The sequence below is a fragment of the Martes martes genome (genome assembly GCF_963455335.1).
Source record: "Martes martes genome assembly, chromosome: 10".
Lineage (NCBI taxonomy): Eukaryota > Metazoa > Chordata > Mammalia > Carnivora > Mustelidae > Martes > Martes martes.
The window spans coordinates 103,145,877-103,170,177 of NC_137898.1; the positions used below are offsets into that span (position 1 = coordinate 103,145,877).

The window sequence follows — 24,301 nt, forward strand, 5'->3', positions numbered from 1 at the left end:
GGTTCTCAGCACCCCATGTGGATCTGGCCTGATTGTGCCTGCAGGCTGGACCTCTTCCCTGACACCCTGGATTTAGCAACAGAACTGGGTGAGAGGTGCCCAAGGAAAGGAGATACTGGAAAGGAAAGTTTAACCACAAAAAGAGGTGTTTTTCTTGTTGTTAGGAAACTGAGTCAACTGGGGTTTGATGTGCTGGGGATGTTGGGGTGGGAGTAAAAATGAGGACTGCGTATTTGAGGCTGGAATTTGGACACGTGTTTATGAGGGCAGAAATGAGTGAGAACAGAAAAGAAAAGAATGCTTGAGGGACTGATGGAGGGGAATCAAGAGCCGAGGCAACGTCTGGCCCAACAGTGGTTGGGAGCCTGAGCCAGGTTCGGAGCCCACCTCCTCAGGGATACGGAGGGACAAGCCAAGCCCCTTGCCATCGTCTCTTGTAGTCAGATTTATGGACCAATGGTTAGAACCCTGTAGAATGGAGCTATTACAAAGGAGCGAAACAGTGCCCTGGGTCTGAGAGGACGTCCTGGGGGAAGTAACGCCTGAACTGAGGTCGAGGCAAAGCGTGAATCAGGCTCGCTTTGGAAGTCTGGATCACAGAATCCCAGCAATGCAGAAACCTTGTCAATCACAGTTCCGCAGGGCCCGGAGTCTGCGGCCTCTTTAAGAAAGGGCGGGGCGGCAGCTCGCGGAAGCGTCGGAGGAAGGGGTGGGACCCGAGGGGAGCGGAAGCCGGAAGTGGAGGCCTGCTCTGCGCGTGTTGGCCATGGCGGTCAGCGGGGCTGTGGAGCCCGGGCCACCGGCGGCTGCTGCCGCTCCCTCGCCCGCCACGGCCCGGGCTCCAGCCCCCGAGCACTTGTTCCGGCCTATCAGCGCCGAGGACGAGGAGCAGCAGCCCACCGAGATCGAGTCGCTGTGTATGAACTGTTACCGCAATGTAAGGCGGGGGCCCGGCGCGGGGCGGCGGGAGGTTGGGCTGAAGCGGGGAGGGGTTGGTGGGGTTGGCGACTCGGCCAGGTGGGCCCAGCTGGGGACCCGGAGGCGAGGCACGCCCCGGAGTCAGTAGACGGGGAACTGGGGCTTCACTGGTTCTTCTAGCTGCCTTTCTGCTTCCCCAGGGTACGACGCGCCTTCTGCTCACCAAGATCCCTTTCTTCAGAGAAATAATCGTGAGTTCCTTTTCCTGTGAGCACTGTGGCTGGAACAACACCGAGATCCAGTCGGCCGGCAGGATCCAGGATCAGGGAGTGCGCTACACTTTGACCGTCAGGGCCCAGGAGGTGAGAGGACCCCAGAACAGTCTGGTGTCCTGTAGAAGGCTTGGGGACTGGAGTCAGAGCTCTTCTGCGACCTTGAGTAAATCCTGCCGTGTGCCCAAGCCTCAATTTCTTCCTTCCTAAAGTGGGGTTGGTGCTGTCAGATGCTCAGGTGAGATAAAGGCTTGTGAAAGTGCTTGTAATTACATTTGTCAGAGGGAATCAGATGAGTGGTACTTGTTCTCCGTAGTACTCAAACCATTTGGGTATCTGGCTTCACGGGTGTACTGTTCTGCAGTAGTCTGGACCCCTGGACTGGAGACAGGAAGAAACTGCTGGGCTGCGGTCTGTACTGCTGACCTCTCTGGACTGAAAGTTCTTCTCTCTGCCCAGGACATGAACAGAGAAGTTGTGAAAACGGACTCTGCCACCACAAGGATCCCGGAGCTGGATTTTGAAATTCCTGCCTTCAGTCAGAAGGGAGGTAGGTATAAGGTCAGGCTATTTGGGCTGTTCATGCCCCACTGCAGTCCTGCTTTTTTGCAAAAACCTGGGTGCCAGGTCTGGTGGCTGGTGTATGGGTTTGGCCATGTTATCACCGTGACCTTCCTTGGTTCAACAGGAAGCTTAGATAAAATAGCTTGAGAAAGTAGATTGTGTTAGTAAGGCTGTAGTGTGTTCATTAGAGAGTCCTAGCATCACTTTATTAGAGATGACTGGAACCTTGTTCTAGGCCTCCTCACTTTGTAGTTGAAATCAAAGCCCAGGGAGTTCCAAGTGAATTGCTCAGTCATACGGGCACTTGATGGCATAGTCAGGACTCACGTGTCTTTTGTTCTTATTCACTAGCTCTGACCACTGTTGAAGGACTGATCAGCCGTGCTATCTCTGGCCTGGAGCAGGATCAGCCTGCCCGAAGGGTGAGCTGGGATTTTCTGATTGCAGCAGCTCAAGGCACAACGACCAGTCTATGTTTGAATAGAGTGTTCAGCTTCCTGTGTAGCTGAACTGTCTCGGACAATGTCGGAGAACGTTTGGAGGACACAGCAGGGATGCTGTCGCTGCCGGGATGTTGCCCATGTTCTGTCTCCCATCCTTTCCACTTCTCTTTCCCCAGTGTATGTTCAGACCTTCTCTCAGACAGGCAGTGTAACATTACCAATGAAGAGCCTTTCCTAATCCCCTGGGATTTATCTGTACTTCCTGAGTGTTCCATTGTACCGTATATTTATTATGACAGGAGTAACATAATTGCATATTTAGTCATCTGTCTTCCTAACTGGTTGGGGAGTCCCATGAGAGGACTCTGGCGTGTTTACTGTTGTATCTCTAAACTGGCATGAGAACCTGGCCCAAATGGTTGGATGGTGAGAAAAATGAAGCTCATTTGGCACAACCCATAAACTTCAGACTTATTTGCTGTATCTTACTGTGAAGTCTGAGTCTTTCTGTTCCTACTTACATTGAGGCAGGTGGTGACTTCCTGATGGAAGTGACATGGATGTGACAGGGAGTAGGGGCATAAAGTCTGTCATGAGGGCTGGGGAGCCCCATGACTATCTCTTTACTATCTTTCCCTATCAGGCAAATGAAGAAGCTGTAGCTAAAAGAATTGATGAGTTCATTGTCAAACTGAAAGAGCTAAAGCAAGTGGCCTCTCCTTTCACTCTGGTGAGTATGGAGGAACTCTAGGTGCTAGATTTAGGGGAGGAGAGACCCTTAAGACTGCCTGGGTTTTTTCCATTGGTGCCCAAGAGGTCTGGTGGTAGGCAGAGAATCATACGGGATTTCTTTTTGTAATTATTCCCTCTTCCCCCACCTGTCAGATCATTGATGATCCCTCAGGGAACAGCTTTGTGGAAAACCCCCATGCTCCCCAGAAAGATCATGCCCTCGTGGTCACACACTATAATCGGACTCTACAGCAGGAAGAAATGCTGGGGCTCCAGGTAAGTAGCCTGAAGCAGCCAGAAGAATGCTCTGGCATTATCTTGCTTTCTGGATCGCTTGGAATCAGTGGACTCTTACTTTGTCGTTGCTGCCCTGGGTATCCTATCTCTGGACGTTTGTGCATCTCCACTGGCTCCTGTCAGGACTTAGGATAAACTTTACAGTAAAAGTTGGCAGTGGCTGTGATCTTAGGTTCTGTTCTTCCCTGGATCGGGGCTTTGCTTCCTGCTCTCTCTTTTAAGCCCATGAGGTGGCCGCTGACATAAAGCAGACCAGAGTCTTCTGTCTCACTCCGAGGCAGGCTGGTGGGGAGGCCGAGGTATTTGTGCCAACGTGTGATTTGTACTTCTGCTGTGCTAGGCTGAGGCGCCACCAGAAGAGAAGGCAGAAGAGGAGGATCTCAGAAATGAAGTGAGTCCGTTGGCGGCTGTGGGTGGACACTGATGCCGCTCGGTCTCCCTTCCTCAACGACCAACGTGGGCAACCACCACCATGCCAACTGAAGTCTGGAGCCTGAGCAGGGCTCACGCTACATCCCATGTTGTGTTCCAGGTGCTGCAGTTCAACACCAATTGTCCAGAATGCAATGCGCCAGCTCAGACCAACATGAAGCTAGTTCGTATCTTTTGACGGGCAGCTGGGTTGCTCTTCATCTGACTTGGGCACAAAGATTATATGCAGGCTGGGGAGTACTTCCTTCAGGGAAAGCGCAGCGATGAAGAAGGTGTTGCCTTTGATGGGACGGTGTACCTTGGCTTTTGGGTTCAAAGAGAGAATTAGGCTCTGGTTTCTAGAATCCTGTGTTGCCATGGATTGCAACCTTGCCCTCTTCTGGAGGACTGAGTTAGGCTGCTGCTTATGATTTCTTTCCTATATCCCTAGGACTGGCAACTATGTTTTTAGGGTTTGGGTTTGTTCTTCTCCAGAAGGGGTTGTTGCTCTCCTGGAAGCAGATTTCCTTACCTCCATCTTCCAGAAATCCCCCACTTTAAGGAGGTTATCATCATGGCTACCAACTGTGAGAACTGTGGCCATCGGACCAATGAGGTGGGTAGGCTCCATTGTTTGGGAAGATGTTTAAGGTGAGGGTAAACCCTGTTTAACTTTGGTCCTTCCTATATCTGCTTTGGGATGAGGTGGGAGGAAGCTGGGTTTTTCTCTTGGACCTAGTGTAGGGTGAGGAGTCCTTAAAGGAACTGGGAATTAGTGAAGTAAAATTAGAGATACCATAACTCATTTAAGACATTAAAGATTGATAATATGGAAGAGGTAGGTGGGCCCCCCTCCCCCCCCACTTTTTGGAGAGACTCTGACTCACCTCTCAGAGGACTGGAAGTGGGGGGAATGCAGATTTCGACTCTAGTAAAAAATTTTCTGGATCTCTCTGAAAATAGAATGGAGGGTTGTAAATTACTTTTCTCCGAGTGTATTCAAGCATAAGCTCTTTAAATACTGAACCCAGAATATTACAAGGTGCATCCACATGTTGGGAGTCTTTGAAAGTCCCTTTCAGCTCCAAGAGTCACTTTTTTAAAAGAGGCAAATTCAGAGTTTGTTGGCAATTTGACAGGCTCTTTGCCAGCTCTTGGTGTTTCTGGTTTGGGTGACTGCTTCCACTGTTGGTTTAGAAGGCTCTGTCCTTGGTAGCTGGTAGGGGGCTTGATTGGAGGTGTACGCCCACCTTCTGAGGGCTCCCTGACATAGGTGAGGATCAGAATCCTCTCTGCTGCTGTTCCTGACTACTGTTGTCTGTGCAGGTGAAATCTGGAGGAGCGGTAGAGCCCTTGGGCACCAAGATCACCTTCCATATCACAGATCCCTCAGATCTGACCAGAGATGTGCTCAAGGTAACACCCTGCTTGGGAAAGTGTCTGTCTCTATCTAGAGGAAGTTGTTTTTTTAAAATTCTATCCTGGGGTTGTGGGGTACCTCCTTACTTCCCTGGGTTTCAGGATCGATCCCTCAGCAGAGGTAGTCCGTGGTAGGAAGGACACATTCCGAAGGTGACCCATAAACGCTCTGATGACTTGGCAGCTTTTTGCCTCCAGTGGCTATAAGGGCCCTTGTCCCGGGCCTCTAATGACAGGATACCTGGCAGCTTGGAGCCATGACTCAGAATGTCCCTTTATTAGGTCGGTTCCATTTCTGTGGTAAACATGGATAGGGATGAGTCTAGCTTTAGTTGGAGAGTCCGAGAAGACTGGGGCAGCTTTCCCCCAGAACAGTCAGTGATGGTATTAAGTTGGCATGAGAACTCTGGATAGCCTTCTCGAAGAGGCTCCTGATCTAAAGCCCAATTTGATCTCTCATCTTCCAGTCTGAGACATGTAGTGTGGAAATCCCAGAGCTGGAATTTGAACTGGGAATGGCCGTCCTCGGGGGCAAGTTCACGACATTGGAGGGGCTGCTGAAAGACATCCAGGAGCTGGTGAGTCGCCGAGTATAGCGCACGGTTGCTCCAGCAATGTGGCTGTGGGGAAGGGGCTAGAAGGCCTCATATGTTCTAGTTTTTGCAGCTGTTAACTAGGGGTTTCTTTGCCTAAAAGCTGATTTGAGAGACTTAAATAGTATTTTGGATTGTGAAGATAAGTTTATGGGAAATTCTGAATGGAAACTCCCAGTCCTCCCTTGGGGACAATGTAGATACTTTGTGGTTTTGGGTAAGTCACTTATTTCACTGTAAAATGAGGGGAGGAGGGTCCTTCCAGCACCTGAAGCTCCCCAGCACATATATTTGTGTGTTGACTTAGCCCATATACTTATTTTCTTGAATCATTTCACTTTATTGATTCCCAGTTGTCAGGCATTTTGTCATTGTAAATTACACTTTACTTTGCATTTCTTCAAATGAGAACTAGAGGTCCCCTGGAAGGACATTTTTATAGTTTTTGTTTTATATTGCCAGTTGTCATCTTGGCAGATTAATGTCTGTGCTCTTAGCAGTGGCTGCCTAGGTCAGAAAGGTGGTGTGGAGACTGAGCTTCCGGGGCTGAGCACCCTCCTGCCATTCCACACCAGCTTTATGGTCAAACCCAAGAAACAGCCAGTGTCCTAGCAATTCTGATGCTGTTAATTGCAGGTGACCAAGAACCCTTTCACACTGGGTGACAGTTCCAATCCTGGCCAGATGGAGAAACTGCAGGAGTTCAGCCGGAAGTTAGACCAGGTGAGATGACTCTGGCCCTTCAGTACTTGTGGTCCTGGGGTGCCAGTGAGCAAGAGGCCGCCTACCCCTACCCTGTCCTGTCGCCTTCTGAACGGCTAACCAGTGTGTTGGGTATTCCCCATGTCCTCTTTCTCAGTTTTCTCCCTTATGTTGTTAGAGCCTTATCTCTAGTAGCTTCACTTGGGTTTTTCATTTCCACTGACTTGTTTTCCCAGAGCTTTTTTTTTTTTGGTCTTTGAATACTCTCCCTCATTCCTTTCCCTCAGCATCCTGTTGTTTTAAGGATGTGGTATTTTTTTTCTTTCCTTTTGAGAATGTTAATGTTGGTTTTTCTTTTTTTGATGTTTTATTTTCCTTGCATAGTTTCCATTTCCTTTTAAGTTTTTTTTTCTTTGCTTGTTTGTTTTTATTTTTCCATTTAACTTTCTTTCAGACACAAAGAAGTTGGGGCTTTGCTTACGTGTCTGATAGTCATGGATTGTCGTTTTATAAGTAGAGGACTGAAACACAGGAGTGGAGCTGAATCTTACTCACGTTGAGCTCCTCGTAGGGCGATTTAGCCTAGCCATTTTGTGGAGGTAACCCCAGTGCCAGAGTCGTTAGGTTTTTCTTCTTGGGCTGCCCAGATTCCCATCAGCGGGTGTTCTGTTTCCTGGCCTGAGAAGGAGGACTTGGCTGCCAGTGTTGAGAGCTGAGTGTGGGCAGAGAGCTGGGTGTTGCATATCTGTTTACCATGACAACACGTTCACTTAACCGCCTGTCCGTGCTGCCTTGCCCTCCACCCTCAGCTGGGCTGGTGTCCCCTAGGCCTTAGCCAGCGGTGGTGGCAGCTTTTCCACGGACTCCTGCAGATTTCTGCGGAGGTTGGGGAAGGGCAGTGGTCGGCCTGCGTGGAATGGGAGAGGAGGTGGGGATGTCCGAGTGCTGCTTCAGTTGGCTTCATACAGTCCTTGTTTTAGGTCTTCTCTACTGCACTTCATCAGGAGGTACCTCATGTCAGCAGTTTCAGAAACTTTTGGGCTTCCTGCCATGTAAACTGCGTTGGTTCTTGTCTGGCAGACACAGCCCCTTCCTACCAGGAGCTATGTAAAATTTATGTGCTGTGTTCTCCCTCCTTTAGATCCTTCAGGGTGACATGAAGGCCCACTTTATTATGAATGATCCAGCAGGAAACAGCTACTTTCAGGTACAGAATACCCTCTCTGATAGGGCATGGAGATACATTTTCTGACCTTCTTGGAATATGTTTTATTTCTCCAGAAACTGGAGACTTGATTCTGAATGAACTGCTCTTTATCAAGAAACCTTAGAATTGGAAGAATAAGGAAATAGAGGGGGAGGTGGGAGGGATTATAATTGTGTCGCGAGGGGAAAAAAGATACTCCTAGACTCTTCCTCTCTCTAGTCCATCTCTTGTCCCCAGCAGTGGAGTTGTCATTTAGAAAACCTAATTGTGGAGTGGGGGGAGACGGTGCCTTGTCCAGAAGCTGAAATAGGAAACTGGAGAGGCTTTCAGATGACTGGGGAGATATCCTGGTGATTTATAATAAATTCCAACATTTATTGAGCAGTTATTATTGGTCAGGCAGAACTGTTTGAGATTTCTCTACGATTAAGACTGTCATAAGAAGGTGCAGATAGAAAGTTTTTTAGGCAGACTGTTCCCTAATTCTGCCTAGGGCTGGACGGTCCCTTTCTGGGGACTCCGTTGGGCTCTCTTGCTGCTTGCTAGTTGAGCCTAACTATGGGGAATTGGAGGCCTTTAGAATAAAAAAACATAAAGGTTTTCGGAAAGTGGGTGTTGGAAGCCACCTGGTAGCGGTATTAGGGGTGCAGGTAGCTAGGTGGCACAGGCACTGACTGTCTGTCCTTGGCCTTGCAGAATGTGTATGCACCTGAAGATGATCCTCAAATGAAGGTGGAGCATTATGAGCGCACATTTGCCCAAAACGAGGAGCTAGGGCTCAATGACATGAAGACAGAGGGCTATGAGACAGGCCTGGCCCCACAGCGGTAGCGATGGGTAGTTCCTGAGCCAGCCTCCAGTGCTGCTCAGACCGAAGGATTATTTATTGCTATCGGGAAAGGCTGGGGGGTGTCCTTAGCCCCCATGTGGGGAGGACACCTGGTCTGAGAGATGCGGGCAGTTTTGTGAACAGTTTGTGATGGAAGTGCAAGCCTGTTGCTTTACTTGACTGTATCTTGGAGGTTCTGAATTGGCCTGGGGAGAAACCCAGAAGTGAACCATGGGGCACGTCATTATCCCTTTTTTTCCTACCAGCTCTTTACCCTCCCTCCACATAATGCTCTGTCTAGGGTTGGAACTCTGAAGACGGAAGACAGCTACATCTGGAGTTTGGGAGTTGGCTGGGGAATATAAAATACTGGCGTTCCACAGAAAAAGAGTCTTCTGAGGGGAGGGAGTCCAGCACGGGAGAAAAAGCTCTTATTAAAGTGACGGCTTTCCAACAGGACTGGGCTCTGCATTCACTCGTCCTTATTTGATACCATGCTAGTAGAATTCAGCCTTCTGAATAAATTTTCCCCAGTGTAGTCAGTTTGGGGATTGGAGCTGGCATTTCATTCATTCCTTCAGTAGATACTTGTGTGCTCACTTTGTGCCAGCTACACTACGGAACTGAACAAAATAAAGCCCTGTGTTCATGGAATTTAAAGTGAACTTTTCAGGACAAATCCATAGTTCCTGCATTTGCTTTATTAGATGCAGCTGACAGACAGAGGGCCAAGCTCAGACAGTGCCCCTGGGCATAAATTCATCTGATCCTGTTCAGCTACCCTATGAGGCAGGCAGGGTTGGGATCTGAGTTTGGGTCTTGTCAGGCCAAGGCTGGGTGTTGATTAGAAAGGGAAGTGGTGGAACTCCAGACAGATGGGCAGGAGATAGGCTGATGGGGCTGAGAGAGTCCTAGTAACATTCACTGGAGCAGAAAGATGAGGTTTTCAAATGCCTGCTGATAGCAGGGTAGTAGAGGCAGGGCTTTGGAGTTGTTGGAGAGTCACCAATGTGGCCTAGAAGCCAACACAGGGTTGTGTCTGGGGGACCTGTGGGGCCCTCCAGCTAGTGAAGCCCTGTATCATTTCATTGTCCCACAAGCCCTCAGAGACCCAACCCAGTCTGCTTTCCTTCTTGGGCTTGAGCTGGACCAGTCAGGATAACCCAGGGGTTAAAAGTTCATGGGTCAGGGCTGTGATGTCCACACCTGTTTTCATATATATATATAGATATATAGATATATAGATATATAGATATATAGATAGATAGTTTTTGAGCACAGAGCCTAAATTCTGAGCATTTATAAAGTATAACAGCCTTCTTGACTAAAATGCTTTCAAACAGTGGCAAAAATTTAACATGTTGAGATAAAGGACATATTCGATCTGATATTTTATTTGACAAACTTTGGATTTACCTCTTGCACCTCACTTTGCTGGCTTTTGCTTCCAGGGATCATGTTTTGGCTTTGTGAAGTTGGGTAACTTCCTTAACCTCTCCAAGCTTTGGTTTTCTCACCTGTAAAACATGATAATAAAACCGCTTGAGAACTTTAAGAGTTAAATGAGGTAATTCATGTGAAACTGCATGCTCACAAAAAGAAAAGTAGTGTCTCTGCCCTCCGCCTCCCACCCCCTCTCCAAAACTTGAGAATTTAGAATTCAACCTCTCTACCTTCCTGGTTTTTTGAAAATAGAGCCAGGTCCTTTTCACTGGAAAGGTCCTAGGCAAGAGGTAGCTAGGGGCTACCTATTCTATCAAACGTGGGGAAGTTCACAGGTTAGAAACTATTTTTTCATAGTGATTACATTGGGTTTGGCGTTTCTGATTTCCTCTCTTGAATGGTACTTAGCCTATTAGAGCAGTTTCTACCCCCCAACTGCAATATATACTAACACAAATAACTGGTATATACGTGCGTCAGACACTGTTCTGAACACTTCACGCTGTACAAGTAATCTCATTCCTCGCAGCCACTGAGTTAGGTTACCATAATCCTACCCGGTTTGTTAAATAACTTGTGCAAGGTCCTGCAGGTAGGAAGTTTTGGAGCCTGGACTCAAGCTTAGCTACATTGTCACTCCAGAGCCCACGTTTTTGACACTGTGGTCCTGGAGCTGCACCATGTTGAAGGGGCAGATAGATGGACAAACAGAAAACTTGGTCGGGCCGGCCGGCCGACCGACGCGGAGTGGGCACAGGACGTAACGCGCATTCCTCGCGAGTCCGCCAGGGCGCTCACCTGTCACCCGGGTCAGTTCCCATCACTCTTTGCCACTTCCGGTCGCGGCCCCGCCTCTTCGCGTCCCTCCGTGCGTTTCGCGTTCAAGAATTGTGTCCCCAGCGCCGAGCCGTCTCCCCGCCCTCGCCGCTGCCATGGCGGCAGCTCCGCCGCTCTCTAAGGCCGAGTATCTGAAGCGTTACTTGTCTGGGGCAGGTGCCGGCGTCGATGGGGGCCCTGATTCCGGTCGGAAGCGTCGCAGAAAGCGGCCGAAGCCTGGCGGGGCTGGCGGCAAGGGGTGAGTTGGTTGTGGCGGGGCCGGGCCTGTGGCGGCTCGCCGCCCCTCTCTCCCCACAGCTCAAACCTCGGCCGGCGCTTCCCCTCCGCGCGCCGCCCGCCGGGCTCCTCAGGGGGCACCTCCGGAGCCCGGCTCAGGCGCAGCGCGCCCCTGGGCGGTATCTTCCCTTTCTCAAGACGGCTCTAGCTTTCATTATTCTTTCCCCGCCTTTGTAGCGTTCCTTCCTCTCCCGTTGAAAATGAATGTCGTTCCCTGACAATGATGGTGGAGCTCACCCAGAGCCTCCCCGTCTGGATATTTAGGGCCCAGGACCTGTCTGCGGCGTTCAGCAATCCCAGGGACTCTAGTCCTGAGTCAGAGAACTATGCTTACTTCCTGTTACTCTTACTAGTGATGCTGTTAACAACCACCACCAGCATTTGTAGTTCTTGTTATGTATCAGATGCTGTCCCAAGTACTTTAGACGTTTTAAGCTTCGGAATACTACGACGAAATTGGTGTTGTTATTATCCCCATTTTTCAAATGAGAACTTTGTAGCTCAGTGTACTGGGTTGAATGGTGTCCCTGCCCCCAGACGTGTCCACCCAGAACCTCAGAATGTGACTCTCTTTGGAAATAGTGCCTTTGCAGATATAATTAGTTAAAATGCGGTCACGGTGGATTAGGATGGGCGCTAAATCCAGTGTGACTGGTGTCCTTTTAAGAAGAGGGAAATTTGAACACAGGCATGGGGGAGAACCGCCATGTGAAGATGTGAAGATGGAGGCTGAGATTGGACTGGATTTCCCCTGCCACTAGCCAGAGTATGTCTGGGACTGCCAGAAGTTGGAAGAGTCAAGGAAATATCCTCCCCTAGAGCCTTGCCAGCGGGCATTGCGTTGCACACACCTTGATTTCAGACTTCAAGCCTCTAGAACTGTGAGAGAATAATTTCTGTTGCTTTAAGCCCCCCAGGTTGTGATACTTTGTTGGGCAGCTCTAGGGAACTAATACCCCCAGTTCCAAAGAATGAAGCCATTCCCTTTCCTGGTTTGGTTCTTGCCTATTCTTGCTTTCTGTCTTCCTGCCCTTCTGACTTGCGTAGATTCTTTGGAGACAGTGCCATGTAGTGAAAATAGCTTGAGCTTTGGAGTAATGCTGGTCAGAGTTTGAGTCCTAGCTGTGCCACTTTGTGGGCTGTGTGGCCTTGGGCAGGATATTTCATCTCTTTAAGACTGTTGACACATCTTTAAAATGAGAGTAATAGTGATATCGCTTTATGGATATGATTAGAGATGTATAAAGTGATCATGGCTTTTCAAATTGAATATTCACATCATGGCTGTCATTGTTAATTATTTGGACTCGTCTGTAGTTTGTCTAACAAACATTTATTGAATACGTACTTCTATGCCAGTTATTTGAGGGTGTTGAGGATATCACTGTGAATGAGAAGGCACAGTCCCTATTCGGGTGCTTCTCTCCTTACCTCCCTCAACCCGTTACGCATCCATGGGATACTTTCATTGTATTATTCACAAAGAAAATAAATCATATAGTTGTGGGCAGACAGGCTTTAAAGATCTAATTATACAACTATATGAGAAGCTCAAGGAAATTAAATGTAAGTTAGGACTCTTTAAGAATCTTAAGAGTTTCCCATTAAGGAAAAAAGAGTAGGTCAGGCAGAGGGAAGGAACTGAATATGTGAAAACTGATGTGGTAAGAAATTTGGCTCATTCCAGGCACCGAAAGATGACCAGCAAGGTAGTAAACTATGGAGACAGCGGAACAAAGTGAAGTTGGCCATATAGGCAAAGACTGGACCTTGTAGAATCTTGTAGGATTTTGAACGTTATCCTAAAATCATACATAAGTGTTTGTAGGCTGTTTCCAAGAATGATTCTTCCTTTTTGATCTTCTTATTTTTCACATTTAGAATGAGGATTGTGGATGATGATGTGAGCTGGACATCTATTTCCACCACTAAACCAGAAAAGGACGATGATGATGATGATGGAGATTTGCCTGTGGTATGTATCTTTTGAGGCTGTGAGGACTTCTCAACCTTGATTCCAGTACAGGGTAGATTTTTATATATATATATATATATATATACACACACGCATACACATACATACATACACACACATGCTGAGGGCAGAAAAGAGAGAAAAGAGATTGACACTTTTCAAAGAGCTGTTTTAAAGTAGTCTTCTTTGATGATGCCTGTAGACTGTTTTCTTTGTTTATGGAGGGCCTCATTAGCCTAGAAATGGGAACTAATCACAGAGAGGCAGGACTTCTAATTGTAATGTTTAATAGTTAGCCATGGTTCAGTTTATTGAAATGTACCTTGAAAACAATGTTCAGGTTCAATTAAAGGAAATTTTTTATTTGTTCCTTTTGTTCATTGATTCAGCTGGTTTAAAATTGTATACTTTTGTTTAAGTACTGAAGATAGGTAGGTTAATAAAACCGAGTGTCTGGATTTTAGAGACCATACCCTAGATGGGAGACTGAATTTCAGATTTCAACAATGTGATAAATAGTGGAGAGACATTTCACATATGCACCGAGTGCTGTTAGAGCACTGGGGGAGTAGCACATTTTTTAATTCCACTAGGAAATTTTTTAAAAGATTTTATTTATTTGAGAGAGAAAACACACACACACACACACACACACACACACAAATTGGAAGGAGTACAGAGGGAGAGCGAGAACAGACTCCCAGGTGAGCCGGGAGCCCTATGACCTGGGGCTCCATCCCAGGACCATGGATGGCATCATGACCGGAGCCCACTGAGCCACCCAGGTACCCCTCACTGGGAAAATCTAGGAAGGATGTGAATACCCTGAGTTTTGAAGGATGAGTAAGAACTAAGTGGGCAAAAGCATAGGCAAATAATCTTGGATTGGTTCCATCATGGAAACTTTGCTGAGAAACACGGTGAAAAGGAGAGCCGTTGATAGGCTGTATTGCACTAAAAGGTTGTAAAAATGAATTCCAGATGAGTATATTCAGTGTTAATTCCCAGCATATTCTATAATACATCTTTTAAGAGAAGGTTCATATCAAATAGTGGGGCACCTGGCTGGCTAAGTTGGTGGAACGTGCTGCTCTTGACCTCAGAGTTGTGACGTCTGCTTTTGGCTCAGGTCATGACTCCAAGGTCCTGGGATCTGAGCCCCACGTAGGACTCCCTGTCACGTAGGGCTTCCTGCTGAGCAGGGGAGTCCACATCTCTCTCTTCCTCTCCCTCTGCCCCTGCTCATGTGCTGTCTGTTTTGCTCACTGTCTCTCAAATAAATAAATAAAATCCTTAAAAAAAAAAAGGGAAGAAGGGAAATACTGATCCTAAGGGGCCAATTAATTTGAGTCAGATCCAGTCACTTAATTAATGTTTACAACATTTGTTTTTTTAATGTTATAAAAGCAATACATATTTATTTTAGAATATTTGGGAATTTTAAGGTTTAAAATTAAAAAAAAAATACAATAATCACTTACCTGTGACTGTCCAGAGGTAATAACTGCTAACATTTAGATGTGTATGTCTTTAATTCATAGATTATACAGGTTTGTATTTTATTTATTTTTTAAATATGATCAGGATCATACTGAACATATGGTTTTGGAACTTGCTCTTTCACTTAGTAGTATGTAGTGACTTTGTTAGTAAGATTTTAAAATATTCTTTGAGGACATAACTTTTAATGGTTGCAACGGTAGTTCATTATATGTATTAACTTAACCAGTCCTTTTACTGTATGTATGGATGTTTTTCTGTTTTAAAATATAGTGCTTTGAAAAACATCTTATACAGAAAACATTGTGGAAATCTGTTTATTTCTTTATTCTTATCAAATGGAATTAGTAGGTTAGAAACTCTGGTCCTTTTGAGCTGTATTCCTGTATTGCTTTCCAAAAGGTAGTATACCAATTTATACTCTCCCTAGAGTTGTTTGAGAATGCCATTTTCCCCATTTCTTCATGAATACTAGAGAATTATTTACAACAACAAAAACAATAGGTTTGAACCTGTGTCAGTTTGGCAGGTAAACAGTGGTATCTAGTTTCTTTGAAAAATAGTGAATAATTTTTCCATATGTTTATTGAGCATTTGTATTTAATGAATTTTTTGGGATTTTTTCCATTGTTTAGAAAATTGGACTTTTTAATTTCTTCATTGATTTATTTGATATTTACATAAATGAGAATATATTACTTGTTTTACTGTCATAAATATATTTTATTATTTGTCTTTTCACTTACAAGGTTTTGACATTTAAAAATTTTAATTTTTATATAATCAAGTATATTAATTTTCCTTTATAATATTGTCTTTTGCTCTTATGATTGCCTCAAAACCCGAACAAGGGAGACATTAGCCCCACTGCTCTCTACACTGGTTAAAACAGATCTTGATTATTGAATTCATTTTTGTCACTGCAAGACCATCATCACCACCAGTACTAACGGCAAAACAGTTAGGACAAGCACAATACCAGTGGCAGCACAGGAGTAATGGGTATAGTTTATTTTTTTATTTTTTTTATTTTAATTAACATATAATGTATTTTTATCCCCAGGGGTACAGGTCTGTGAATCGCCAGGTTTACACATTTCACAGCACTCATCATAGCCCATACCCTCCCCAATGTCCATTTCCCCACCACCCTCTCCCGTCCCCCCTCCCCCCCGCAACCCTCGGTCTGTTTCTTGAGATTGAGTCTTTTATGGTTTGTCTCCCTCCCAATCCCATCTTTTCATTTTTTCTTTTCCTACCTCCTCCCAATCCCCCCCCCGCACCTTGCATCTCCACTTCCTCATATCAAAGAGATCATATGATAGTTGTCTTTCTCCGATTGACTTATTTCGCTAAGCATGATACCCTCTAGTTCCATCCACGTCGTTGCAAATGGCAAGATTTCATGTCTTTTGATGGCTGCATAGTATTCCATTGTGTATATATACCACATCTTCTTTATCCATTCATCTGTTGATGGACATCTAGGCTCTTTCCACAGTTTGGCTATTGTGGACATTGCTGCTATAAACATTCGGGTGCATGTGCCCCTTTGGAGCACCACGTTTGTATCTTTAGGATATATACCCAGGAGTGCAATTGCTGGGTTGTAGGGTAGCTCTATTTTCAGTTTTTTGAGGAACCTCCACACTGTTTTCCAGAGTGGTTGCACCAGCTTGCATTCCTACCAGCAGTGTAGGAGGGTTCCCCTCTCTCCGCATCCTCGCCAGCATCTGTCATTTCTTGACTTGTTAATTTTAGCCATTCTGACTGGTGTGAGGTGGTATCTCATTGTGGTTTTGATTTGTATTTCCCTGATGCTGAGTGATGTGGAGCATTTTTTCATGTGTCTGTTGGCCATCTGGATGTCTTCTTTGCAGAAATGTCTGTTCATGTCCTCTGCCCATTTCTTGATTGGATTATTTATTCTTTGGGTATTGAGTTTGATAAGCTCTTTATAGATTTTGGATACTAGCCCTTTATCTGATATGTCGTTTGCAAATATCTTCTCCCATTCTGTCAGTTGTCTTTTGGTTTTGTTAACTGTTTCCTTTGCTGTGCAAAAGCTTTTGATCTTGATGAAATCCCAATAGTTCATTTTTGCCCTTGCTTCTGTTGCCTTTGGCGATGTTCCTAGGAAGAAGTTGTTGCGGTTGAGGTCAAAGAGGTTGCTGCCTGCATTCTCCTCAAGGATTTTGATAGATTTCTTTCTCACATTGAGGTCCTTCATCCATTTTGAGTCTATTTTCATGTGTGGTGTAAGGAAATAGTCCAATTTCATTTTTCTGCGTGTGGCTGTCCAATTTTCCCAGCACCATTTGTTGAAAAGGCTGTCTTTTTTCCATTGGATATTCTTTCCTGCTTTGCCGAAGATTAGTTGACCATAGAGTCGAGGGTCTATATCTGGGCTCTCTATTCTGTTCCATTGGTCTATATGTCTGTTTTTGTGCCAGTACCATACTGTCTTGATGATGACAGCTTTGTAGTAGAGCTTGAAGTCTGGAATTGTGATGCCACCGACTTTGGCTTTCTTTTTCAATATTCCTTTGGCTATTCGAGGTCTTTTCTGGTTCCATATAAATTTTAGGATAATTTGTTCTATTTCTTTAAAAAAAATGGATGGGATTTTGATAGGGATTGCATTAAATGTGTAGATTGCTTTAGGTAGAATAGACATTTTCACAATATTTGTTCTTCCAATCCATGAGCATGGAACATTTTTCCATTTCTTTGTGTCTTCTTCAATTTCTTTCATGAGTACTTTATAGTTTTCTGAGTACAGATTCTTTGCCTCTTTGGTTAGATTTATTCCTAGGTATCTTATGGTTTTGGGTGCGATTGTAAATGGGACTGACTCCTCAATTTCTCTTTCTTCTGTCTTGTTGTTAGTGTAAAGAAATGCGACTGATTTCTGTGCATTGACTTTTTATCCTGACACTTTACTGAATTCCTGTATAAGTTCTAGCAGTTTTGGAGTGGAGCCTTTTGGGTTTTCCACATATAGTATCATATCATCTGCAAAGAGTGATAGTTTGACTTCTTCTTTGCCAATTTGGATGCCTTTAATTTCTTTTTGTTGTCTGATTGCTGAGGCTAGGACTTCTAGTACTATGTTGAACAGCAGTGGTGATAACGGACATCCCTGCCGTGTTCCTGACCTTAGCGGAAAAGCTTTCAGTTTTTCTCCATTGAGAATGATATTTGTGGTGGGCTTTTCATAGATGGCTTTGATAATATTGAGGTATGTGCCTTCTATCCCTACACTTTGAAGAGTTTTAATCAGGAAGGGATGCTGCACTTTGTCAAATGCTTTTTCAGCATCTATTGAGAGTATCATATGGTTCTTACTCTTTCTTTTATTAATGTATTGTATCACATTGATGGATTTGCGGATGTTGAACCAACCTTGCAGCCCTGGAATAAATCCCACTTGGTCATGGTGAATAATCCTTTTAATGTACTGTTGGATCCTATTGGCCAGTATTTTGGTGAGAATTTTCGCATCTATGTTCATCAAAGATATTGGTCTGTAATTCTCTTTTTTGGTGGGATCCTTGTCTGGTTTTGGGATCATGGTGATGCTGGCCTCATAGAATGAGTTTGGAAGTTTTCCTTCCATTTCTATTTTTTGGAACAGTTTCAGGAGAATAGGAATTAATTCTTCTTTAAATGTTTGGTAGAATTCCCCTGGGAAGCCGTCTGGTCCTGGACTTTTGTTTGTTTGGAGATTTTTGATGACTGTTTCAATCTCCTTACTGGTTGTGGGTCTGTTCAGGTTATCTATTTCTTCCTGGTTCAGTTGTGGTAGTTTTTACGTCTCTAGAAATGTATCCATTTCTTCCAGATTGTCAAATTTGTTGGCGTAGAGTTGCTCGTAGTATGTTCTTATAATTGTTTGTATTTCTTTGGTGTTGGTTGTGATCTCTCCTCTTTCATTCATGATTTTATTTATTTGCGTCCAAAAATCCTGTGGATTTTTGATAAGTCTGGCCAGAGGTTTATCAATCTTATTAATTCTTTCAAAGAACCAGCTCCTAGTTTTGTTGATTTGTTCTATTGTTTTTTTAGTTTCTATTTCATTGATTTCTGCTCTGATCTTTATGATTTCTCTTCTCCTGCTGGGTTTAGGCTTTCTTTGTTGTTCTCTCTCCAGCTCCTTTAGGTGTAGGGTTAGGTTGTGATGGGTATAGTTTATTGAGCATTTACCATGTACCAAGCTGTTTAGCTTACATGAATTATCTCATTGAATCCTCATAGAACCTTGAGTCCTACTTTCACAAATGAGGAAATTGAGGTTTAGAGGAAATAATTTGCCAAAGGCTACACAAATATTAAGTGGCGGAGCTGGTGATTTAGATCTCAGTTTATCTTGCTTGAATTCAAGCTTGTGCTTTCCTACCTCAAAACTCGCTTACCTGAGGAATGATGGAAACAGAAAAATAGAGGTAAATTATGACCTGGGTTTGGATTTCAGTTCTGCCACTTGCTAGCTGTGACATTGAGAAATCTATGTAACATCTCTGAGTCAAAGTTCTTTATCTGTGTGAAACCTTTCTTTGGAGGGCTGTTTTGAGGATTGAGTGTGATCATAAAAGGGAGGGACTAGGTGAGTGATCATTTATCAAGGACACAAGAAGATTCTGTATTTGTTTGGGAATTTGAATGATATGAAATGTGTTTTTATCCCTTACAGATTCTGTGATTCTTTGTACTTCTTAGTGACTTCTTTTGGTTGGATCTAAGAAAACCTGTGATTGTGATTACCTATAACAGGTTTCATAAGGAGCCCGAAGCCCTTGATGAGTGATAGGCATGACAGGGAACTTGCCTGTATTTTTACTCTGAATGTAAAAGTAAAAAGGTAAAAGCAATTTAGCTTTTAGCTTATCCATAGCAGTTGTGTACCTGGCAGGTTGATAAAGAAGGTTTGTAATGAAGAAATTCACCTTTGGAGGAAAATTGATTAGTCAGAGAAAGATCTATAATTAAACTATCCAGGGACAATCAGATAAACATCTCAAGGGGCAAACAGAATTGAGGACCACTCCATGTGTCTGCATGTTTTTTCATGGCTGTTTTGGACTTGCATCTGCCATGTACATTAGGAATGGGAATGGTTGTAGCTTCGGGTTCTTGAAACAACAGTGCTCCTTGCCTGGATCCTGTGGATTTTCTCAACGTAAGTGTCCTAACTCTGACAGGTGGCTGAGTTTGTGGATGAGCGGCCGGAAGAGGTAAAGCAGATGGAAGCCTTTCGTTCCAGTGCCAAATGGAAGCTTCTGGGAGGTTAGTTCCAACAATGGGTAAATCTCAACTTCCCATATATAGGGGAAGTGTTTTTTTCTTCTCTATACTTTTCTTTTAGAGAAATGCATAGTTTGTTTTAGTGTGTCCTTGATCCTGAAAAATATAGTGTGAAAAAGAATTCAGAACTTCTTCACAGGTAGTAAGACATGGGAACTGAGAGACCAGGTATCCCGTTTTCTCTTTTATTTTGGCCATTAGGGTTACTGAAGTCAGGAAGTGACTTATTTGGGGACCTTGCAGTAACCTCAGGCCCAAATAGTGGGGCACTTAGTACATAGGCAGGACTTTGGAGGAGTCAATCTTTCTTTGTTCTCCTTTAGATATTGGTATTTTGCAGTGCATTATCCTCCAGTTGCCCACTCTATACCCTCTCCCTAGGCTAATAATTTAACTCCCTATTTAAAAATTTTTTGAGTTTTTAGGATTGGATAAAAGGTATTTGTTTGTCGTGTTTGAACAGAGACTAGCCCTATTCTGATTTGTCTCGGTTTTTCCCCTGCCTGGCATGAAACGGGGATCTTGCTTCTGATTAGCCATTTAACTTCAGTTTACTCTTGACACATGTTCCTTTTTCATACATGAAGGGTAGAAGAATTAACTCCTAAACAGGATTTGTTCTTTCTCTGTTACACATTTTGCTTATGTTAATTATCCTACAGTTCTGTTAAGGAAAAAAAAATGCATAACCAAAGAGACAGTTGGCTATAGGTTAGTGATCGCTATTGCTTAAGTTAACTTTCAGTACATTATAATGTTTTATGAATAAGAAGTTCATTATCAGTGTGTATTCTTTCATCAGAATCTTGTTTACTCTTACTGTTTCTTGCCTTATCCTGTGGTTGTGTTTCTGGTCTTTTCTATAGTCCTTTATTCAGAGAGAATCTTCTGGTCTCCATATTTATGGATCTCGGAAGTGATACTAAACCGCCCTCCCCCCCCAATAATTCTTTTTCTTCACTCTCACTGCTCCATCCCTGTTTGTCACCGGAAATAGCCTCACTGGTCTCTGATCCTTATTTCCTTTTTTTTATTTTTTTATTTTTTTTTTAAAGATTTTATTTATTTATTTCAGAGAGACAGTGAGAGAAAGCATGAGAGGGGAGAAGGTCAGAGAGCGAAGCAGACTCCCCTTGGAGCTGGGAGCCCGATGTGGGACTCGATCCCAGGACCCCGGGATCATGACCTGAGCCGAAGGCAGTTGCTTAACCAACTGAGCCACCCAGGCGCCCCTCCTTATTTCCTTTTTATAAATATCATGTAATTTATCGATGCCATGGATTAGATTTGGTGTCGGGTCTCCCTCAGATATCAGTACTCTTCTGTGAGTGGTGATTCCGATCAGATAGGGCTGTTTCCCAAAGTAAAGCAGTTGACTTGGTTTAATTCATCCACTTAGCAGTTGTTCATTGGGCCCTACCCAGCGTTTATTTGTATTGGGGCCATGGAGCTCAATGACAAGAAATAGAGGAAGAGGAGAAACTGGAATTTGGAAATGTCCTGAGTTACTGTAAACATTTCATTCCCTTATACCTTTGAAAGCTGGAAGTTTCAAACTCTTTTGTCTACTACCTATTTTAAAAGTTTGCGGGGTGCCTGGGTGGCTCAGTGGGTTAAGTCTCTGCCATCGGCTCAGGTCATGATCTCAGGATCCTGGGATCAGGCCCCACATCGGGCTCTCTGCTCAGTGGGGATCCTGCTTCGCCTTCTCTCTCTGCCTGCCTCTCTGCCTACTTATGATCTCTTTCTCTGTCAAATAAATAAATAAAATCTTAAAAAAAAAAAAGTTTGCACATGGACTCTGGAGTCAGACGGAGCTGGACTGGATCCCCGACCACTCCGCCACATCGTAACAGTATGACTTCGGCAGTATGACTTAATCTTTCTCAGGATTCACTTCTTCATCTATAAAATGAAGGATAATAGTATTTGTCTTTCAGGCTTGTTGTGAGAATTAAGTGAGGGAATCTATGTAAACCATTGGTTTGTAGTAGGTGATGAGGAAATGCTGATCTCTCTTTTTATCTGATGATCTCCCCCAGTAAGGAGCACAGGGATGTGGGTTAAATAGTTAACAGTATTTCATTTTGATGGGGCAGAGGCTTAGTCAGTATTCTCTTTGGAAGAAGAATGAATATGAACTGTATGTTATCTAGTCTGAATATTAGTAGGAGCCTCTGGGAGCTTTGCGCAGACATGGTTTTAAGAATAGCATTGGATTGACAGCTAGAGGATCAGGGTGTTAGCCTATCTGCTTATCTTAGTGGTTGTGACTTTCGTTAAGAAATCACTCATCTTCTTGGAGCCTCTGTTTTCATGTCTGTGAAACAAGGATACCTGCCCAGATGGCATAATATAATACCATATTGTACCAGCCCAAGGTATAATATGAAAAATGCATTTAAATGGCTTGTTAGGCAAATACAAGAGGTTATCTTTATGGTATTGGTGAGTGCTGGTTTACTGCCCCTAAGCAAAAGAGCTGTGCAGACCTGAGATTTCTGAGTTGTTTTGACATCTGTGCTGCCAGGGCATCTTTTGAAACTTTGAGTACAAGGGGTGAATAGAGCAACTGTGGGAATATAACTCTTTGCCCTTTGTGTTTAGGCCACAACGAAGATCTACCCTCACACAGACACTTCTGTCACGACACCCCGGATTCATCTCCCCCCAGGAGGGTCCGTCATGACACCCCGGATTCATCTCCCCCCAGGAGGGTCCGTCACGACACCCCGGATTCATCTCCTCCCAGGAGGGTCCGTCACGACACCCCAGATTCATCGCCCCCCAGGAGAGTTCGTCACGACACCCCGGATTCCTCTCCCCCCAGGAGGGTCCGTCACGACACCCCAGATTCATCTCCCCCGAGGAGGGCCCGTCACGACACCCCGGATTCATCCCCCCCTAGGAGAGTCCGTCACGACACCCCGGATTCCTCTCCCCCCAGGAGGGTCCGTCATGACACCCCAGATTCATCTCCCCCCAGGAGGGTCCGTCACGACACCCCAGATTCATCGCCCCCCAGGAGGGTCCGTCACGACACCCCAGATCCATCTCCTCCCAGGAGGGCCCATCGTGCTTCTCTGGATCCTTCTCCCCTCAGGAAGCCTCATCGCCACTCTTCAGGTGTGTCTCCTAGGCAAGCCCATCACGACACACCAGAGCCATCTCTTCCTAGGAGGGCCCATCACAGTTCCACAGATAGCTCTTTTCCCAGAAGGGGCCGAAATAGCTCCCCTGACACATCTCAGCCGAGAAGGACTCTTGACTCCTTGGACACATCGCAGCTCAGGAGGGCCCACCATGACTCCCCTGATTTGGCTGCTAATGCAAGAACCAAAAGCAGTAAAGCCCCAGAAAGAGCCTCCAGCAAAACTTCTCCACATTGGAAGGGGCCGGGACCATCTCATGCATCACTCCCAAAGAAAAGCAAGTATGAGTATGACTCCAACGTCTCTCCTCCACGAAAAAAGCAAGCCAAATCTCATAAGCATGATTCTAAAGGTAAGCATTTGGTTACCCATAAGAGGGAATTACGCCCTGGGTGCTTTCTTTTGGACCTCTTACTTACGGTCTTTAGAAATGAGAATGGTATTTTTTGGAGTTTTAAAAACTATAGGGAAATGGGGAGAGGTTGGGCTGAGGAGAGTTAAAATTTACAGTGGCAAGGAGGATGTTTTTATGTATCTTTTTGTTTTTCTCCTAACCCCGTAAGAAGATACTACATGTCTGATGTAGAAATTTCAGAGTGTATAGAGATGTGTAAAGAAGTAGAAGGAAAGTTATACAAAATTCTGTCATTCAGAGCCATTCACTCTTTGTGTTGTGGCCAATGGTCTTTTTTCTATGCACTTTTCATGTAGTTAAACCCTTTCTATGTAGTATATATGTGTTGTATGTATAATCTTGCCTGATTTTTTCACTTAACGTTATCTTCCCTGTGTCATAAAAAACATCACTTTGTCAGTATGATCTTTATTGGTGTTCTGTTACATAAATGTGCTTAACCATTTCCTTAATACTGCATATTTTAGGTTATTTCTAAATTTTTGCTTTTATGATTTTTATAATTTTAAAATGAACCTTGTACATAAAGTCGGAATGGACTGTTTCCTTATCTACTTTTAGTTGGATTTCCTGGAAATGTAAGTACTTCTAGATGTTTCCTAGGAAACTAAGGAGAAACTGACTTACTGGATAAGAGGGGTATATATTTTTTAAGACTGTTGGTACCCATTGCAGATTGTCTGTTTTGGACTTGATTTATGATGTTTCTGTCTACAACTCAGGCCTGTGTAGTGAGATTCGTTTACTCAGTCTTTGTCCCTCGGTCCTGGGTGTTTTTTTTTTTTTTGAGGGTTTTATTTATTTGAGAGAGAGAGAGCATGCGCATGCCCCAGCATGAGCAGGGGAGGGGCAGAGTGAGAGGAAGAAAGAGACTTCTCCTGACTCAGGGCTGAGCAGGGAGCCTTGCTGAGCCCAAGGCAGATGGTTAACCAACTGAGCCACCCAGGTATATTCTAGGTAGTTTTTTAACTTTTGCCACATAACTGAAATCTGAGTGCCAATTGTTTTGCCC

At 44.5% G+C, this 24,301-nt stretch overlaps 2 protein-coding genes across 3 annotated transcripts in view; both read left to right on the forward strand.

Annotated features, from left to right (window-relative positions):
- Positions 1-629: 629 nt before the first annotated feature.
- ZPR1 (ZPR1 zinc finger) lies at positions 630-8,843 on the forward strand. Its single transcript, XM_080816848.1, has 14 exons — positions 630-937; positions 1,119-1,280; positions 1,650-1,740; positions 2,106-2,176; positions 2,841-2,927; positions 3,083-3,205; positions 3,567-3,617; positions 3,759-3,825; positions 4,183-4,253; positions 4,964-5,053; positions 5,524-5,634; positions 6,286-6,372; positions 7,493-7,558; positions 8,255-8,843. Exons 1-14 carry the CDS (start codon positions 767-769, stop codon positions 8,387-8,389), a joined length of 1,383 nt encoding a protein of 460 aa, XP_080672974.1. The 5' UTR covers positions 630-766; the 3' UTR covers positions 8,390-8,843.
- BUD13 (BUD13 homolog) overlaps positions 6,299-24,301 on the forward strand; it is a 34,399-nt gene continuing 16,396 nt past the window's right edge. Inside the window, exons 1-6 of one of the 2 annotated variants that reach the window (XM_080816847.1) lie at positions 6,299-6,372; positions 7,493-7,558; positions 10,824-10,905; positions 12,825-12,918; positions 19,620-19,704; positions 22,330-23,226. In XM_080816847.1, the coding sequence (XP_080672973.1) occupies positions 12,826-12,918; positions 19,620-19,704; positions 22,330-23,226 (1,075 nt within the window). In that variant the 5' untranslated portion in view covers positions 6,299-6,372; positions 7,493-7,558; positions 10,824-10,905; position 12,825. Of the gene's footprint in view, positions 6,373-7,492; positions 7,559-10,622; positions 10,906-12,824; positions 12,919-19,619; positions 19,705-22,329; positions 23,227-24,301 lie in introns of those variants that run through there. The other variant, XM_080816846.1, reaches the window with a different exon arrangement.

Excerpts from the sequence above, each read along its gene's own strand:
- ZPR1 (XM_080816848.1), top strand. The coding sequence starts at position 767 with ATGGCGGTCAGCGGGGCTGTGGAGCCCGGGCCACCGGCGGCTGCTGCC. Across the intron at positions 2,177-2,840 it reads AGGATCAGCCTGCCCGAAGG|GCAAATGAAGAAGCTGTAGC; the intron begins GTGAGCTGGGAT and ends TTTCCCTATCAG. Across the intron at positions 3,206-3,566 it reads AAGAAATGCTGGGGCTCCAG|GCTGAGGCGCCACCAGAAGA; the intron begins GTAAGTAGCCTG and ends CTGCTGTGCTAG.